Source organism: Phalacrocorax aristotelis, chromosome 3 (genome assembly GCF_949628215.1).
Source record: "Phalacrocorax aristotelis chromosome 3, bGulAri2.1, whole genome shotgun sequence".
In the NCBI taxonomy this organism is placed as follows: domain Eukaryota; kingdom Metazoa; phylum Chordata; class Aves; order Suliformes; family Phalacrocoracidae; genus Phalacrocorax; species Phalacrocorax aristotelis.
The window spans coordinates 68,406,891-68,426,799 of NC_134278.1; the positions used below are offsets into that span (position 1 = coordinate 68,406,891).

Sequence of the window (19,909 nt, forward strand, 5' to 3'; positions counted from 1 at the left end):
AGTGTAATTATGTGGCAATTCCAGGGAAATTGATTATTATTAGCTTTTTATGATCACACTAACAAAGTCAATGATCCAAGATAAAATAGCAAAAATTAGTGCTTGAACAATATTCAGCAACAAGATATCGCCAGGTGAGAGGGGATGTATCTGAAACCAGCTAATTCCCGGAACTGAAACGGCCATCTCCCACCAATTTTAACGACGGACATGCTCTATTAAAGCCTGATCCACTTTAATGGGGGACTCCCCGGATGAGAGGCCATGTAAGTATGCAATGACACATACAGGATCGAGAAGTGGGTGGGTGTTTATTCTAAATACCCACATCACTGGGGTATTTGCACCTTTAACCAACAGAAAGAATTACAGGTAGTGAATACAGATCAATTTCTTCAAGTTGGTTATTGCTTTAACAAAATCTTTTGTCGCTTTTTCTAATGTCCGCCTTCAGTCCCCCAAACACAGCACGGAGACCGGACACCTGCATAGTCAGAACTATCGTTTGCCAGCCATGTCTTCCCCTTTGAGGCTCCCTGGTTTTATAAATAATAATTAAAAACACTTCTCGGTGATGCGAGAAGGCTTTTCTAAAAGGCGAGCAAGTTGCTGCAATACAGTAACGTAATATTTTTGAAGGTCATAATAATAAAGCAGGGGAAAGAGAATAATCATTATTGCTCTTTCTTGTAATTGGTTTGCTTTCCGATATCCCACACTGCAACTAGAACATTATTCAAGAACACCCATCACAGTGCTTAACAAGATTTAATGTACATTTATTCTTAACATGTGGAACATATAAAGATTTTATACTGAATAAATGAAATTCATTAAGCCAGAGGAAAAGGAGGAATTTACATCAAGTTTTTTCTTTTTTTAACTACATTATCTTGAAATACAAATGCAGATTCTTGTCACTGAAAAATCTTTGAAGTTGTGTTTCTTCCTTTTTTTTTTTTTCCTGTATATATTTTTTTGTCTGTAGACTGGTAACCATTTTCTTAAATCAATCCATACGTAACCATTTCCACACCTTGATTTATAAAGCAAATTGTGATCGGCTGCTCTCCCGAAATAGAGCATGACTTTATACATACAGAAACTTGTACATTACCCTCAGTTGTTGGTTTTCTGTGTTGGGTTTTTTCTTTTTTCATTTTTTTTTATTATTTTTTGGAGATATGGCCCAAATGAAAGAAAAAATAATTCTACTATCACTTTGTAGATACCACATCATGAAAAAGAAACTAAAAACTTTGTACTAAAAAAAAAAAAATGAGGGTATGTTTAATGTACAACTTCTATATACATCACGGCCCTTAGGCAATAAAAAAATATTTAAAAAAAAAAAAGATTAAAGGAATTGTGAAGAACTGTCATTGTGGAAGGTCAAAAAAAAACAGATGTAGACAAGACAGTTCTGGTGAGGAAGCAATTGATGTTTATCATCAGGTTTTGTTTAAAAATCTTATAACTTGACTTTTTTGTTTTGTTTTGCTCCTAGCCTAATGTAACCATTTCTCCTGAGGAGAAACCAGTATCGTTTTGCGTTTTGACTACTGACTGACACCCTCCTTGATCCCCTACACCTACATCACTAGAATCTTCTATTGCACAGAGCTTTGGGTGATGGTATACAAGTTTTTTTTTATTTTTTCCTTATTTGAAAAAATAAAACACACAGGAACTTGGTACGTTGGTTATTTTTCACCTTTTTGTTTCAAAGTGGTGAGATTTTTTTTTTTCCCATCGTACAATGGTTTGCCATAACATTTTTTTTTTAAAAAGTCACTAGTTCGCTTCCCAAAAAATATGCAATACAAACATGGAAAAGAACATTGAAAAGGATAATCTATGGAAAAAAAAAAAAGTGTGACCTTTGAATGTACTAGACAGCAACTTTGGTTAAAAAAAATAAAATAAAAAGATGTACTTATACACATAGACAGCAAATATTAATTTCATAACTGTTCAAATTAATAATTTCTTTAATTCCCAATTGGTAAATAGTGAATGGGGCAGAGGAGCAAAGATTCTTTTTTTTTTTTTTTTTTTTCCTTCTTCCTACGTTGGATAAACAAGAACAGAAAACAGCCAGTTATATGTGACCCTCTAATCTCCACTCACACATGCTTGGCTTCTCACTTATGTCATAACTGCCCGATCTGAAAAAGTACATCACAGATGACAGATGCAACCAGAGAGTTCAGGACAGCAGATATTGAGATATCCAGCAAACGACCCTCGTGCAAAAGGAACTCTGAGCGGTTCTCGTCCACCCTAGCCATGGCCAGCAAGGCCTTGGCTGCCCTGCACATCATGTCTACGCTAGGTGGCTCCAGAGGTGGAGGCTGCATGTGCATGAGGTTATGCTGGCTCTGCTGGTACTGGGCCATAGTGACCCCATCCTCCAGGAAGCTTATCAAGTTTCCGATGCTTCCCTTCTGCACAGCTATTGCCCTTGCTGCTAATGTGTCCCCCTGGGCAAGGTTCGATAAAAGCGCCATGGACATTTCTCGGCAGACCGGGTTTTTGCGGTCCCCAACGTACCTAACTAAAGTAGCATAGAGTTTCTCCTGACGACTGAATGGGGGGGTGGCCAAGATAAGGTCCACATTATTGTCCTGGATACTGAGCTTACACAGGGTCTCCAGCACAAGTCTCTGAGGCGAAAGAACTGAGTTGGGCCCCACGGTTGGAAAAGGATCCTGTGCCTCTGCTGATGGGCACACCATCCAGTGCAGCAAGCCATCCAAAATTGGCAAACAGATGCTTTCTGTGTAAGCAGACAAGTCTAGCTGCCCAGAAATGTTGGCTAATGTGACCAATGTATTATCCCTCAAGACCTCGAGGCAGTCCCACCACCACTCATCCTTGCTGCAGGCCACCCCTTTGTCCTCCTCTTCCTCCTTCTCGTAAGTCTGCGGCGCTCGCTTTCTTTCCGGATGCTCATGGTGAAGAAGGATCAACTTTCCCAGGATCAGCACCAAGCCTGGATGTTTGGACATTTCGGTGTCATTGCCAGGCACAAAGGACAAGCTACGGACGATATTTGACACACAGATGCAGCGTTTGGCCAAGGAGTCTTGCCAGTGAGTTATGGTGCATAGAGGAGTCTCATCCCGGCTCCTTGGCTCATCCTCTAGCAGTTTAATATTCCGGTGGCTTTTGGCTTGATGGATCCCAAAGGGAAATTTACTGCTCTCTGGTTGGGAACCAGAGTTTGAGTCTTCAGGCAATGCTCCTGGCCGAGCTGAGAGGACATCATCAATGGTTGCTGTTATACTTTTTTCTGTTTGTTCCTCAGATTCACCTTTCCCCTCGAGGTCCTTCTTTTTGCTTGGAGAGTTTGAGGGAGGAGGGGCTTTCCTGCGCGGAGGAATCTCCATCTTGCTTTCAAAGTGAGTCTGGATATGCTCGGTTGTGTCACCACCGCCAAGCTGCCAGTGGAGAAGTCCACTATCAAATTCCTGAACGCGTCCAAGTTTGTCAGATCGGTCAACAACAAATAGATTATTTTTCTTTACAATCTTTATTGGCAGCTTGTCAAATTTACTGGCTTGTTTTGGCCTCTCACTTGGATCAGCAATGGCACCAGGAGTGGAAAAAACAATGCTCTTTTCTTCTCCTTCTACCTTTTCATCCTCCCCCTCCTCCTCATCTTCATCAAAATAGTCAATACATTCGTCGTTCTCCTCTTTTCCGGTATCCTCTGCCAAGGACTGGCTATCATCTTTCTTGGCTGCTTTGTGATCAAGTGCTTTGTGGCCTGGATCTCCCACTTCGTACTCCATAAGGATTCCAAAAATGTCAATCAGGCATTTTCTAAAATATTCTACTAAAAGCTCAAGAAATCCAGACAACTGAGGGGAGAAGAAAGAACATAAAAATCAGATAAATATTTTTGTCTGCATGGAATTTTATTAGGAACGCTGATGTATACATCTGTATTTCCCTCCTCCTGCTGTGGACTTGTGGCTAGGTTCTGCATGGCAGAAGCTAATCAGAGGAAATTCTTTTAGCGTCTGTCCAAACAGTATATAACGTCAAACTATCAAGGCTCCGATTGCTTAAACTGTAACAGCTATGAGAAGCACAGAACTCTACTCGTGTCTCCTTGAAGCCACAGTAGCCATCTAGCTTAGCTGTTCTGTCCCCTTGAAGTGTCTAGTGTTCTTCATTTGCTGCACAGAGTACTGAAGTTTCTAACTCAGATTTTCTGATTTGTACTTTTATTAGATGCCTGAAGTTTACAATTCTTCCCCTCCTCTTTTGTATCTCAGTCTCTAAAACCAACAGGAATCTGCAGTTCAGAGTCTAGATACTGACATCCTAGATTAATATCCCATCTCTATTGCAATAGTTCCATTTTTGCCCGGCAATATTTAAAAATTTTTATTGGAGCCCAGTGCTGTAAGTCACCCTTCAGTTTTCATTTAGGTTTACCCCTCTTAATTAACTTGTAATCACTTTCTTACGGAAAGGCAGTAGTAGGACTTGGTACTAATTTACGCAGAGTGGCTTTATTCTTAAAAAATTCTTTGTTGCTATGATGTATTCAGTTTTATCGTCTAACTTTTAATGTTGTTTTTTAACCACGGGCTAATAGGTTTTCACCCAAATGTACCCTTTTGTCCATTCTGTATTCTCTTATGATTGCCAAACCCACGAAGAATTAAGAACAAACTGACGCTTATGGACTGCAGGAATTATCAGTCATCATAGTAAGTCCTGACTGCCATTGGAAATAGTCTAAGGCAAAAGTAAAAAAAAAAAAATATTTAATACATGCCTGGTATTCTGTGCAACTTGCACAGGGTGCATTAATACAATTTCTCATAGAATTCAGAGGAGTTTCACCTCACTGAACTTCAAACACCCACAACAGTTACACACCTAACCTAATTGTCTAGATTCCTTTTATAATCAGTGGTCTCTTACAGGCCATTTCTAGGGTATGATTCATCTGACCTATTTTAGATCTCTACTTCAAGATGAGATGAATCATGCTATAGATATCCCTAGTTCTAAAGTTAGGTGGGATGAAATGTACCATTTGTGTCTGTATTTAAAAAAAAAAGGTCATTATATTTAAAAAATGATGAGTTATACTATTAGTAACCAAGGAGTGAATGGAGCAGAGAAACTGAATATTTAATTTGTACAAATTTTAGATGATGTGCATTATCAGCATGGCATCTATTACTACCACCTAACAGGCTGATGGTTAGAGCAGGGCTGAAAAATGCTGGGAGGCAGTGAAGCAAAAGCACACGCTCTTAAACTCCATGTTACTTGCATCCTGTGGACAGACAGTGGATTTTAGCTTTTAAATTGTCAATCTGATATTTCTGTGCAAACTTAACTTAATGGAAGAAGAAACCAAACAGAAAATAAGCAATTAAAAAAATCCCACAGCCTAGTATGGAACTACCGAGTAAGACAAGTAGTCACCAAAAGACAGCCTCAAATCAATTTAATATAGTTTTGCAAAGCCTTTTATGGAAATACAAGTTAAGCAAGATTACTAACTTATTGCTGTTTTCTGGCATTGTCCTTGTACTCTCCTGAGTGTGAATTTACACGTTAGTCTTTTGTCAGTGCTAAAATTCTTATACTCCTACATGCTCCTTTCTACAGGATACCCTTGTTTCAGGCTCATTATTTCCCCTATTCGACCTAAAGCTATCTCTTGTTGCTCACTGTTACCAATCATAAAAAACAGAAGTTTCACAATATTCAAGTTTATGTTATTTATAATAAATTTTTTTAAAGGACTCCCACTTTTTTGTAGGTATCTCATTTCAGTTTTCTTTTCTTGGAAAGCTGAGAAATATACCACTTTCCCACCTACCTGAGAGAGGTTGAAAGTAGCAACAGTGCTGTCATCATACAGAAGAATATTAATAGTGTCTAGCGCCCAGGTACTTTCAGCCAAAAGACCAGATTTAAGAGACATCATCACTCTCCAGGCCTCAGGAGTTACTGGAGAAAGAAATGAGGAGAAGTAAAACAGTGTGTCTCGGAGACCGTTAATGAGTTCTGAAAGATTAAACTGTGACATTCTGAGGATGCAGAATTTAAATGAAATGGTTACTGAAACACTGGTTAAGACCCTGCTTTCAACACTTAGTCCTGTTCAGTTTTTCTGTAACTGCTGCTCAGCCTTAATACAGGAGAATATCTTAACAGGGCCATTCTTCCTGACATTGCTGAAGCTGAAATAATTGTACAGACTCAGGAAAGTTGACTAAACCAAATAATCGTTAAATAAAGGTAGAATACTTTGTCAGGAGTGGGGGAACTTGAAGCATGAGAACTTGAACGAATGAAATGTAACAGGAATTCAAGATAAGAAGATACTTGGGAAAGAACAGGGGGAGAAACAAACATGACAAATAATATGGGATGAATAAATGGCCCATTCAAGTGAGGCAGGGACTATAACTACACAGCAGAAGAGCATGAGCTGCCATAGAACTAGAACACAAAGCTTTGCTCGGCTGAATGTTGTACTGGTGATTTAACAGACGTTCTGAAGGACCTTTCAACATATATCATTTGCAAATCTGACGCAAGCTTAATTTTTAATGCATTTCTGGAGACCTCAGGTCTGCATATAAAATATTGCTTTCATTTCATGTCAGATTGTCTGGGATGACTTTTACCTATCATCCTCACTGATGCATAAGCCATTACATTTTTATTGAGGACAATCACATTACAGTTACCCAAAGTTAACTATTTGTCAAAATAGTCTAAAAATCTAAAAGAAAATCAAAATCAAAGTCCCTTTCTCCCAACCTATTTTGGTATTTGGCTTTTGTTTTGATGCTTACCAATATCTTTTGAGGTAATCTTTCGTCTTGGTTTTAAGACTGGTTGGGATGCTTCTACAGAGCCTGGGGGGAAGGTAATTTCTCGCCTAATCGGTGGTGGTTGGGGTGGAGGTCCTGTGACCTGTGACACTGGAACTGTGGGTATAACTTTTTGCATCTTCATGGAGGGCAGGAAAGGAGACTTGCTTGGAGACATACGGTTTTCTAAAGAGCGCTGGAAGGATGCTGGACTTGGAGCTCTAGAGATGTGGTTTGGCATAGAGGGTGGCGTCTGGTAGGATGACTGAGGAGGTCTAGTGATAGGCTGCATGGAGGCTGAGGATGACATATAAGAAGGCTGACGTTGGTTGACGTGAGAAGGCCACTGACTCTCGTGGTTTATCCTCTGGTCAGGTACCATCATATCATCAGTGCGATTCATCCCTGGATACGGTGGGGCCTGTGCAGGGCCTCCTGGACCTTGCCTATTCTGGTAAGGGTAAGGCATATCATTTCGTGTTGGCCACATGTTCTGCTGAGGACCTTCGCTGGAGGATGACGACTGCATGGGGCCACCAATCATCTGGGGAGGTATTCCATGCTGCTGCATTTGTCCTGGGCCCTGCATCCTCTCCCTGTTATATGGATACGGATACTGTCCTTGCATGGGCCTCCTGTCAGGCCCCGTGTAAGCGTTGCTGTACTGGTTATACATTTCCTGTTGCTGGTTGCCATACTGCATGTTATACATATCCCCTTCATGGCGTTTGGCGGGAGGCCCATACATGCCATCCATGTGTCGCTTGTAGTTCTGAAAAAAATTTTGGAAAGAAGATGCATCACTTTTACTCCATACACAATACAAATATATTGGCTGAAAGCTCACTGAAAAAGCTGAAGGCCCTCAGTTCTAGAGGGATTGTGCTGATTCCAGAGTCAGGCATGCGGTCCTATGGTTAGGCTTGATCCAATGCTTTCTTTTTAAGCCTCTGTTTTGCTGCACTTATAAGTTAATACTAAAAGGAAACTATCCTTGGGCTAAATTTTCTTATGCTTACTCTCATTTTCTCCTTTTCCTTTCCTTGCCTTTCCTATCTGTCAGGTTAAATTCCACTGGTCATTTCGGACACATGTGAAAAGGCAACGGTCCTCACCAACTAAAATATTTTCACTTCTTTTTTTATGCTCAGTCTACTATGAAGAAAAATATTTTAAAAATTCAAAACCACTCAGTGAATCTTTTCAAGAGACAAGCACTGAATAAACTCTTAAAATAGCAAGATATGCTGCAAGTGTGCATGAAACACTGGATCTTATGATAGAGCATAGGCTACTGGTCGGAGAAAACATTCTGCTGCATTTGCTACTTTCTGTAATTCCCAGGAACGTGGCTCTGTTTCGGCAGCCATCCCTCTTCCCAAATGATCCAATCACGTTTAATTTACTGTGAGATGATTACAGCAAACGGTCACATCCAAGCATTCTGTTCTAGTTTATGCACGTTCTTACCCTGCTGATCAGTAATGAATTAAGCAATGTAACTAACAGCTGCCGCCTATGGTTTATTCCCTCTTTGCTTCTCACCCTCTCAAGTGGGGAATGTTGTGTGAGGTAAGCTGTTTTACCTTGGGGGGAGCTGAGCTGTTTTTAAATCATACAAGCTTGTATGTATTTATGTTTAAGACAGCAGAACAAAAAAAGACATGTTGCAGTTTGAGGGGAAGGTGGTTAAGGTTTGCAGTGGTCCTTAGTTCCTGTGGGAGTTTGTTCCACAGTTCAAACTGCACTGAGTGCTCTGAAGCAAAAAATATGAATTAAATGGGTGATTTTTGAATATATGATCTATGGCAAATTCAAAGTTACGGCTCCCCTGGAAACTGTAGCTCAGCCACATTGCACAATGTATACTAATGTACTGGAGTTAAGATCAGATAAAATTCTGTATGTATTCAATACGGGTCAGTTAAAACAGCTCTGGGATTCATAAACTCATCTTCCAACTTTGCTGCACATAAAACCACAACTACCGTATTGCATGAAAGTATTTTTTTTTAACCTGCTATAGAACTGTCTGGCTATCTGAGAAATACCTATTTTCAGCCTTACATAAACTACTTGCTGTAGTAAATTCCACCCTTGGGACCAATTTATACATTAAGAACTGACTTGGCAGTTGGCACACCTAAAAAGGTGGTGTTTGTTGTGCCACAGTGACTCTGAGTGTTGAAAGTAGACGCTTGGGAATGAAGCATGTGCCTTTTTAAAAGCAATTCAGTGCTCTTGTACATGTAGTGGCAACATGCCTAATGCTACCCAAAGCTGAGGGCAGCAATGCACCTGAACATCCCCTCCTGTGTAAAGGTTTGGCAGGAGACTGAGGCTGCACAATGTGTGTCTCTCTCCACTGAGGATGTGGAATTCTGAGACCTCGCAGAAGACAAAAAGACACCAACACCAGTCACCTGCTGTGTAATAGCTCTCAGGGTACCTGTACTTGTACAGGGATTGAAAAACCTGGCTCAAAGTGCTTCATTATCCCCAGGAATTCATGCTCCAAGCACCTCTCCTTCCCAGGTCATTCCCTAGCCTTCCGGTCGTAGATTAGAGCTTCAAAAGGGCCATGTTCCACATTCTTCTTGTACCACTATAGAGTGAGATTTAGGAAATCGAAAATAATCTAGTGTCAGCCTAATCTCTGGCTAAAGAAAGAAGTGGAAACCTCTGGGAGTGGGAGGGAGCGGCTGAGGCCAGCCAGGATCCTTGCCCTTCATTCTTCACTGCTTTTTTGCATGAATGCATTTTGCATTCAAGAGTCATTGTACAAAGCATATAAACAACACTAAGGACAGGGCCAAATATATTTTCACAAATTCTAGCTGTCTCCTTGCTTACATAAACATGCAGTTAATATATTCCCTGCATACATTAGCACGGAATATCAGAAACTGTTCCATTACATATCTTGGCAATTTCCCCACTAAGTCACCTAGACTGCTAGCATAGCCTCATCATAAAGAACAACCAGTTTTTCGATTATGCTATTTTAGAGATGTTATGAACCAAAGAGATAAGAGAGAAATTCTGAAATTGAAATTTATATACATTTTCAGTACACTACAACCTAATATTTCCTTCTTTAGGTTCCCCCCACCCTTTTGAATTTCCTAGTAAAACTATCCCAAACTGAAAAAGACTATCTGAAATTGGCTGAACACTAGCTTACATTTCAATTTTGATATTATAAGGAAATGCTTTCTAGTTTGGAAGCTAACTTAAACTTCAATTATTGTATGACTAGAAATGAGTTAATAACACGCAGGATAAAATTCTGATCCTGTTGAAGTCAGCAGAGTTTTGCTATTGACTTATAGGATGGGATTTTGCCCACAAGGTATTAATGATAGACCTAACAATACCATCTTGTTAATCAATATAATTTGTATTTTCAAAGTTATTAAACAGGGAGGCTGGAATGTACAAATGTTTAAACAATTTTTAACACTAATAATGTTCACTCTCATGTATTTTTTTATTGTTATTATTATTACCATATTATTACTACAGGTAACATGTGGGGAATATACCATATGATCTATATTAAAGACAGGTATCTCACATGACCCAGCACAGCATTCCAGATAATTGAGAGTGCTGCACATTTTACTTTGTTCCAGCTCTCTGTTGCATTCACTTGGCTGCATGATGTTAAGTTAAGGCCCTTCAGCCTGCCAGCCAAGCAGCCTTCCTATTTGTTTCTGGAATTGAGGCAGCATCACTTTACTAGCCTGCGAATTATACTTTCCCCGTCTGCTGTTATTAACTTAGTACAATCACCTAATACACATCCAAAGCCACAGAACATCTGTTAAAATGTACACTCTTCCAGCGTAACAAACACATCTTCCTACAGCTGCACATACACTGCTTATCCATACAGGCTATGTTTTTGACCGGAACTACAGTCCTCCTCTGTGCCAAAATATATTGTATAAACAAACTTTTGAATGTATACAGAATTTTGGGGTGACATTTATTAAACAAATGTTATGAATATAGCTGGTTTCCCCTCTCTTACCTGCTGCTGTGGATACATTCCAGGTTGATGTCCTCCATATGGTGGCTGTCCTGAGGGAGGTCCTTGTCCTGGATACTGCTGCCCATATGGTTCATGCCTAAAATGAAGCATTCAAATCAACACTTAGAGCTGCTGAGATTTCCAAGCCACCCGGAAAAGCAAAGTACTCTGATGATCTTGCACCCTGAAGATATTTGCCATTTGGAGACAACGTGAAGGTACAGTGCAGTATGGTCCTGAGCCTGATGTAGTAAGCTCTGCTGGAGCTGGTATTGGAAGGAAGGAGATAAAGCAGATAGATGATACAGGAGGAGCAGTGCAGATGCAACAGAGAGATTTAGAGGTAGCAGTCAGGAATGGGAACAAAGTATGGTCAGCAAAGAGGTAAGGAAGGCAGCTGCAGTCGCTGGGAACCCATCTTAGGTTGAAATATATCTGATGTACAGCTCAAAGGTCCCAATTCAAAATTCTTGTGCTTTGCCAAGTCAGTCTCCAAACAAGCTACTTTCCGGATTATTTAAGAATATAATTAATAGTTAACTGCTGATTTAAAGTGAAATCGTGATTTTAGTCTGATGATAGTGACAGAAAGCGAGTACAAATTTCATCACAATATGTAACATTGAAATACATCATTACGGAGTGAAAACAGTACTCAGAATTCTGCTAATGTGCATGTAATTTTTAATTAAAACCACATAATGAAGCATACACATAAGAGGCAGAGTTGCGCTGCACTTGGAAACTTACCTGTGCCCTTTAAGACCTCTGAGGAGCACTACAGTGCAACTGCAATATTTTTAGCACATCTGAATGAAATTTAGGTTGCTGAAATGAAGTACTTGGAAAGTATTAAGATTGAAAAATAACACTGTATTTCAGACCAATACGTCAGTAATTCCTTTCTGTACACTACCACTCAGAACACATCTACAATGCGAGTATAATTATGGAAGTAATATATCAAGGAGAGTTAGAGAAACAGAGGACTGGGGAACCTGACATGTTAAAAGAACTAATGGGACCTAATTTTTCCAAAAATTTCCAAAAGCATAGCAAACACATTTTTTGAGAGTTGGCCAGAATGAAAGCAAAGGCTGTTCAGTATACGCTGAAATTATGATGTGGACGTAGAGAAATTACCGAATGCCAGTTAAAAGAACCATATAACTGATGGGTTTTGTCTGCAGTTGTCCAAGATGGTACATGCAATAAGATAAAACTAAGCAAAGGTACATATATGTTATACAGAAGGGAAACGCTTTCTAAATGTTCAATTTGTTAGCCACAGGATAACCACAAGCCAGGTGAAGTTGTGGAAGCTTCAGAACCGGTGTCAGCTAATGTTGCTCTGGAGAATGTGGGCCTATAAAATATGTCCTAGTTCAGTGTTGGCAGGGAGATAAACAAGGTAGGATGTATACTCCTTTTCTAACATCTCTGATTCCGTGGCTACACAAAGTCAACCGATTCACCCAAGCCTCAGCTCCCAAAGAAGCTGAACCAACGGTAAAAGCCTAAATAAGAACAGACAAAACAGAAGTAACACGCCAAGAGGCCACATATTCTAAGTGCTCTCACAGAGGCTGCTAGCACTCGTTAGCTGGTTATTGCAGATATCACGAACAGAGAAATCAGTGTTCACCTTTGCTGGCCAGGGTAACGATTAGGAGAGTACATGCTTGGGTCACTGTTTGAAGGCACCATGTTGCTTTGACCAGGTGGTCCCATACTGCCTTCAGGACCCAGCCCATGATCCGACCTAAAAAATGACAAAGGAAACCTCATTCTGTAAAAAGCACTTATTCTCCAAAATTGCCAACAAAATAAAACAAAACACACCCCTTAACGAAAACACTCTCTTGACTTATCACTTTCCACTGGAACTCTTATTCTCACTGACTCCCCAGCAATGTGACCTGTTGAACAACATGATACACTTGTGTTACTCTACACATCTACTGCTTCAAACTACTGACTGAGAACTACTCCACCGTTACACTGAAAAGACCCACACTCCACCACTTCGGCTACCATGATGAAACAAAAAGTGAGGCTAAAGTACACAGCCTAATGGAAGTAAAAGTAGGAATACAGCCAGAGCTGCACAACCTACTGGAATACCTAATCTAATCCAAACATTCCCAAACCACTCTGCTTGCTATACCAATGCTTAGACACCAGTGATTTTATTGATTTTTTTCTTCCCCAGAGCCGTTCCTGGGATAAGCAAAAGAGGACCAAATTTATTTTGCTTACTTCACTGAAAGACAATCTTACGAGGGTCCTGATGGACACGCTGCAAGACTGGTGCTCCTACAGCTCAGACAACAGACTCCAGACACTCCAGAGGCAATTCACTAACAGACCACAACCCAGGCATATTTAGGCTATGCATTTTGCTTTTCATAAAAAGCCCACCAACAACTGTGTAGGTGAAAACGTGGCCAGAAGACTAACTCAAGTGCTACTTTATGCCATCACAGCCCAGCCCAGCAGCCAGCTGAAGGCAGCTATCAAACACACCCACGTGATCTGCTGCAGCTCGAGTGACTTCTAAGGTGTGACAATTCCTCCTTATTAATTTCTGTGAACAGCTAGACTTAGTCATTACCAGTGGTTTGACTCCCAGTGATTTAGTAAGATGCTGTAGGAAATGTAGGCTGCTATGTTCTCTGCAAGGTGCAATGGGAAAATGAGAAGGGGAGAGAGAGAATCATTTTCACTAACAGGCTTTGCTTTTTCCTGAGGATTGACTCACCTCCTGTCATAGCCACTTCCATAAGAGAACTGCTGTCGCTGGCTCATGCTCATGTTGGACATTGCTCCAGATGGACTCTGGTTATACATATCTTGTATTCCACTGTTAGGCATTTGTCCAGGGGTCATGAAAGGCTCATTGCCTCCAGGCACTAAAACAGTAAGGGAAATTAAATATATTATTCTGGGTGTTTGAAGATATCTTTCTATTAAATGATGTATTTTAAAATAATGTTCAGATTCCTAACACTGCCAAGGAGAATTAGCTGGTGTCTGACAAGCTCTCCAGAGTCTGATGAAAACACATGAAGCAGCACCACTACCAAGATGATGGCTATAATACTAAGGAGCTGCAAGTGAGGAAAGTAATCTCATCCTATGGAACTGAGCTCCTCAGGCACCAGGCCGCTCCTTCCCTGTGGTCTTCATAGCTGAAGATGAACTTGCTGTTGTTTTTTTCACCCTGAACAATGCTAAATATCAATGCAAACATAAACTTGACAAAACAGATGAAAGCAAATCTCCTAGTTTGGATTACAAAGCTGTCAGCATCAGGTTCTTCTTTTTCCCATAAAGCCCTCATCTACACCATAATTTAGTTATGGAAAGGATACTGTATCCTCATGTAGCTTCTCAGGCAGGATGGGCATAGTGACAGGTCCAAGAAAAGGCACGTCGACCACTATTATATAAATCCTCAAGCAAACAGAGGAAGAGACTCTGTCCTTCAGTCCCTCATGGTAGATACTGAACAAAGACATTGCTGTTTCAACAGGATAAATGTGAAATGTACAACAAAGTGCAAGAAAACCACTTAATCTCACACTGATATAGAACCCAAAGTGAATCTAAGGCAGAGAGGGTTTTCCCTTCTTCCAATTGTGTTACGCTAGTGTCTGCAGCCTAGGCAAAAGGATTTAAAGGGAAGGTTTTAAAAAAATCACATCAGATTAACTCTCTCTTCTAAGACACCTCCCCACTTCATCACAAATCTTTCTTCTCCTGATTTCTGGACCTTTTCTTCCCATTCCTCCCTTTTGGTCCCTTTCAGTTTCCACTGTCTTAATTTCACCTCCTCCATCTGCTCTGCTCTTTGCAGCCATCGTGAGACCTGCTTGTGTTCTTTCATCTCACCTTCCTATATACAAGGCTCGCAAGATTGATTCATTTTAAGCACGTTTTACAATATTCACAAAATCATCTGTAGGTTACATGCTCCAAAGGGCAAGAGTAGGGTTGACATTAATTTTAATTTTTGCTTTCTGAAAATAAACAAACTTTGAGTGTGTTTATCACCTTTTGTCACAGGCTGTCCAAGTGAGAAAAAAACTTAGGTTTCCTATTCTGAAAAATATGTAAACTGAGACAGAGAGCATTAGGAGACCTGTCCGGTTCTGCACAGTGAATTCCCAGTACAGCCCTACTAGAACCAGGCACGTTGCTTCACCGCTTCACATTCTAACTCTGAAGTCCAGCACCTGATTGGCAGAGTAACTAGCCACCTTCAAGAAACATATGGCATTGCACAAAATATAGCCCTATGAATTTATGCTGTTTCTGAAATGTACTCCTGCAAGCATTTTTTGGATTCTAAAGTCTAAAATAAACAGCGTGACCATGAGAGGGGAAAATATGACCAGACCAGATGAAACACAATTGCACTGCACCTCTTTTTTGCGACGAGGATACCATTTTACCAATGGCAAAATCAGCGAAGTAAAAAATCTCATTCTGATGACCAGAACATCTTGAGTACATGGAAGTAGGGAAGAATGCTTAAGCTCCCACTAACAAAATACCTTTTCTCATTCCACCGAAAGGATCTTTGTTCGGCTCATATGGCATCCTTCCCATCATATCTGGCATGTTTATTCCCTGCTGGTATGGTGCATTTGGCGTCATGGAGTTTCGCTTCGGGAATGCTGAATCACTTACATCAGAAAAGGGATCATGCACACTAACTGCGCTGTTTCTAGCAGATGAGAAAAAGGAGGCATTAACATCATCACGTATTCACAAGAACTGTGAAAACAGACTGGACTATAATAATCCTAGCTCATGATGCTGTGGCAGCGATCAGTGCAGGATACAACTAAGGAAGATGCAAAAAACTTTCACGACGGACATAATTTAAAAATTCTACCCATTTTCTCCCCCAAGCTTATCTGGCTACTTACCTTAAAGAGGAGTGATTTTAATCTAATTCACTGTGTGTGTTCCTAATTCTCAGATACAAGTCTAAACCTTTCTGAAATTTCACTAAGCTGTTTGTCTCACTATCCCAAGGCAGCGAGCTCCACAGGTTAATTATATGCTGTGTCAAAATAGTATTACTTTTTATCAGTTTCGTATTTATTACCTTTTTTATTTATTACCTTACCCCATGGATCTCCTACTGAACAGCGACACTTGATTTACCTCCCAAATACCATTTACGGTTATGGAGAGGCACTAACCTTTATGGTTGCAGCCAGCTTTATTCTAAAGCCTTTAAACATTTGGCTTGGAAAATGGAGTTTCCCTGATAACTACCAGATTTATTCTTAATGCAAAAATAAAAATTTTTACATAGTGAAAGAACATTCAATCTGAATTAAAGATGATTAAAAAAGGTCCTTGTTATCCTTTCAGCAGTACTATAGATGGAGGAAAAAAGGAACCCAAGTACATTAAGTTTGGAGTGACTCTGTATGTAGTTTGGAACTCAGTTATGTTCCTGCTGAAGTCAACAAGAACTTTTTTTGCTGGACTGCAATGGGCTAAGGATCCTTAATGAATGGTGAGAAAGCTTCACTTCAGATTACACCAGTCTGTGTGACATACAGGACACAGAACTGAAAAGGATCCCTTGGTCCATCCAGCTGAATCCTCTGCTAGCTCAACCACTGTTACTATATACACTCTGCCTAATTTGAATTTAAGTAGCACCTTAAAACCACACAGTCATCCTTCCTGAGCATGAATGTCTGGACCTGTATACCAGAGGACAGGGTAAGCAAGGAAAGGAAGGCTGCAGTTCTAAGTTGGTGCTGTTGGGTTCCACCTTCCTCCCCATTCTTCACACGTTCACACGCTCCCCTTTGCACTGGTGCTTGACTGATCCTTCTCTGGTGTTTAGAAAGCTAATGCAGCTCCTACTCCTTCCTCCCTTTCCCTCTCTCCCCTCCAAAAAACCCCAATTTTTCTGCCACTGTTAAGGCTCTGACCGGTTCACCACAGAATCAGATGGGTGCCCAAGCAGTTGGGAAAGGGAAAGACTGGCTTAAACCGTTGTAGACCTACCGCCCAACAAAAATGAAGCAAAGCCCTTTTCATACCTGCCACCCTGCATAGGTGTCATCTGTCCATGAGGTGTTGATGCTGGTGTTGGGGGCTTCAAATCGCCTGGCACTTCTGTCATGGAATTACTACCAGTAGACTGTGGAGTCTGCGGGCCTTGCAAGGAACCAGAATTAGCTGGGAAATTAAAGAAAAAGGTAAGGTTAAAAGGTAGCAGTCAAATTCCTGTGGAAATAATAATAATCAAGGAGAGAAACTGGCTCTTTCCCCCATAAGCCTGCTTATACCATGCATCTCAGTACTTTATAACTTCCCCAAAATCCTCTGAGATCAGGATGTGCTGTGCAGTAATAGCCATCATCTTTCCTAGTACCATGAATTTAATCTGCTGCCTGAAGCAACGTGAACAGAAATCATCTAGATGAAGGATCATTTAAATCAGAGGTCAGAGATACAAAGTTAATTGTCTATAGTTTACAACAGAGTAAATGAAGCTTGTTCTTCGGCACAGCTTCTTTATATAATCACTATCACAACACATACGTTTATAAGGCAAATTTCAGCCAGAAGCTTTTCCTCACAAATTTAAACTGCTATATCACTATAAATTCATAAATGCATTTACAACTAAAAGGCAGACATTTCCGTGGTGAAACATGGCAAATGATTAGTGGCACACTGCAACCCTATGCTGTCATTGAGACAGCATGGCAAAAGATTGTATTTAAGAACTGCGAAAGGCAATCTGGGATAAGAAGAAAGTGATCACTGAAACTAGAATTTGAACAGGAGGCTATAGCTAACACTCCTAATAAAATTGTAAAAACAGCAATGGACATCTTAAAAAAACTGTAGTCAGGGTCACTGTAGAGTGTATGTAACAAAACCAGGTTGATTCTGCAAAGCATCTATTTCATCTGCAAAAAACTCTATGTTGAGATCTCAGAAAGCGATAGAGTGCCTGCACTGCTGTCCTCAATCATGGTAAATAGCTATATTCTTGATATGACAACAAGCATAGAAAAGCAGGTACTGTTCTATTCCAATGAGACTGAGCAGTAATAGGGGCACTAAATGAATAAATCATATAAGCTAATGATATAATACATCCAGAGCAGCCTTTTAAAGTAGATACTGAAGTTACTATTTTCATATGACTACTGAGGAGAAACACCCCCAACCCCAAAGATCTGACGTAGTAGTTTCCTGATTTAGAAGGTGGTGAGTGGGAATTAGTAAAAACGTCTAAGCCTTGGATCTGACTGTCTTTGCAGCAGAAATTCTACCCAAGGAGAACCTGTAGGATTCAAATCTTTAGATGCAATTGGGGAAAAAAATACCAAACAAAAAAATTCATAAATCTAATAGACTCAGAAAGACACGGCTTTGGCTTGAGAGGTCCTTCTTTTTTATGAACTGTCATGTAAGCATTTTATAGTGCCTGACTATCTACGTTCAACAACCAATTACCAAACTTTAAAAATTACTGTTACAGGGAAAATTGGAACAAGCAGTGTGGGCTTTTCTTCTGTATGCGAAAGAGAGAGTAGTTTATAATTGACTCAGAATCCTAGAACACTCATCATCTTGACAGGCAGAGCTTGTTTTTAACTGAAGAACACCTTTTTTATATGTGTTTCATTTATATCTGTAACACATGTTCCACTATCTGGAAATCAGTCTCAGTAGCAAGCGCATACGTAAAATCCACATTGTGTAGACCACATTGTTCTTGTCCTCAGCTTTCTGAGGCATGTTTGGATTATGCTCACATAGTAATGAGGTTCAAAATAAGTTTAAGAAAAGCTCTCTGATTGCATTAATACAGTAACAACAACACTTGCCACAACTAATGCTACAGCTGACTGAAGGCTTTAGTGCTATAATAAAACAAATCCATGTGATAATAAAAAAAAATCATCATGTTCACATAAAACGAGCCCTTTGTATATATGACCTCTGAGTGAGCCAGGACCATTCTCCTGCCCTTGAGCTTTAAACACAATTCTAGGGTACTTCTAAAAAGCTTGAAAGCATTTCTGAGTTAAGCCACACATTGTCACATACCATATTGTAATATTAGAACCATGTAAGTAAACATCTTAGTGTACCCATATGCTTACTGTAAAATATTATATTGCCTAACCCAGCCTATTTCTCTTATGGTGGGCTATTAAGCAGCATTAAGTTCCTCCCTAGCCTACCTGAACAAGAACTTAACTAATATCTAAAGTAAACCTAAAGAAAACAAGTAAGATATTTTTTTGGTATTTACGGGCTGCATGAATATAGAATCTGTATTATGAATATCAATATGTTTTATATAATCTTCTTAGATAAGGAAAGGTTTAAAGCAAAAAGAGGATATCTCACTGAGAAACTACAAGTCAAATTTCTGTCCGCTGGGTGGTGGTTATAGGGTTGGTTATTTTTCCCTCACCTCTTTCTAAATGACTTCTTATAAACAGCTGAAAAAACGGAAGGCAAATGTTGTCTTGAGAAGTGCAAAGTTTCTGCTACTGCTTTGTTAATATGCTTTGCTTTTGACCTCCATTGGGTCAGGGACACTTCTACAGTATAGGGACTGCAAATGTTTCAATCTCTGGATTAGGTCATTAGCTACTAAGAAGAGCCCAAGTGTGGATGTGACCTACAAGCAACCGCAAAGACAATTATGTTTATGTCATACACTCACAGGTCACTGAATGTTCACCTATATTTTAGTAATAGCATCGATGTAAATAGCACATTGCTTGAGAAAGAATAAGCTAAGTATGTACTGTTAATGGTTCCTGTTGGTCGAGCAGGTACAATTTTTTAAGCAACTTAAAATTTCTCTTGTGGGATGTGATTTTCAGTACCTTTGCCAAGCTTCAGCCAATCATCAGGAGGTCATCCTGATGGATATTCCCCTCAAGCTAATTTTATTTTGGAAATTTTTGGCTGTAGCTAGCCAGCTTTTTTAAAGAATATG

At 39.9% G+C, this 19,909-nt stretch overlaps 1 protein-coding gene across 13 annotated transcripts in view; it reads right to left on the reverse strand.

Annotated features, from left to right (window-relative positions):
• Positions 1 to 749: 749 nt before the first annotated feature.
• ARID1B (AT-rich interaction domain 1B) overlaps positions 750 to 19,909 on the reverse strand; it is a 336,807-nt gene continuing 317,647 nt past the window's right edge. For 7 of the 13 annotated variants that reach the window (XM_075087874.1, XM_075087878.1, XM_075087873.1 and 4 more), the window contains 7 exons: positions 16,974 to 17,112; positions 15,456 to 15,628; positions 13,658 to 13,808; positions 10,897 to 10,993; positions 6,843 to 7,632; positions 5,858 to 5,988; positions 750 to 3,866 (listed from right to left, as the gene is read on the reverse strand). In XM_075087874.1, the coding sequence (XP_074943975.1) occupies positions 2,154 to 3,866; positions 5,858 to 5,988; positions 6,843 to 7,632; positions 10,897 to 10,993; positions 13,658 to 13,808; positions 15,456 to 15,628; positions 16,974 to 17,112 (3,194 nt within the window). In that variant the 3' untranslated portion in view covers positions 750 to 2,153. Of the gene's footprint in view, positions 3,867 to 5,857; positions 5,989 to 6,842; positions 7,633 to 10,896; positions 10,994 to 12,541; positions 12,659 to 13,657; positions 13,809 to 15,455; positions 15,629 to 16,973; positions 17,113 to 19,909 lie in introns of all 13 variants that reach the window. The other 6 variants (XM_075087867.1, XM_075087870.1, XM_075087866.1 and 3 more) reach the window with 1 other exon arrangement.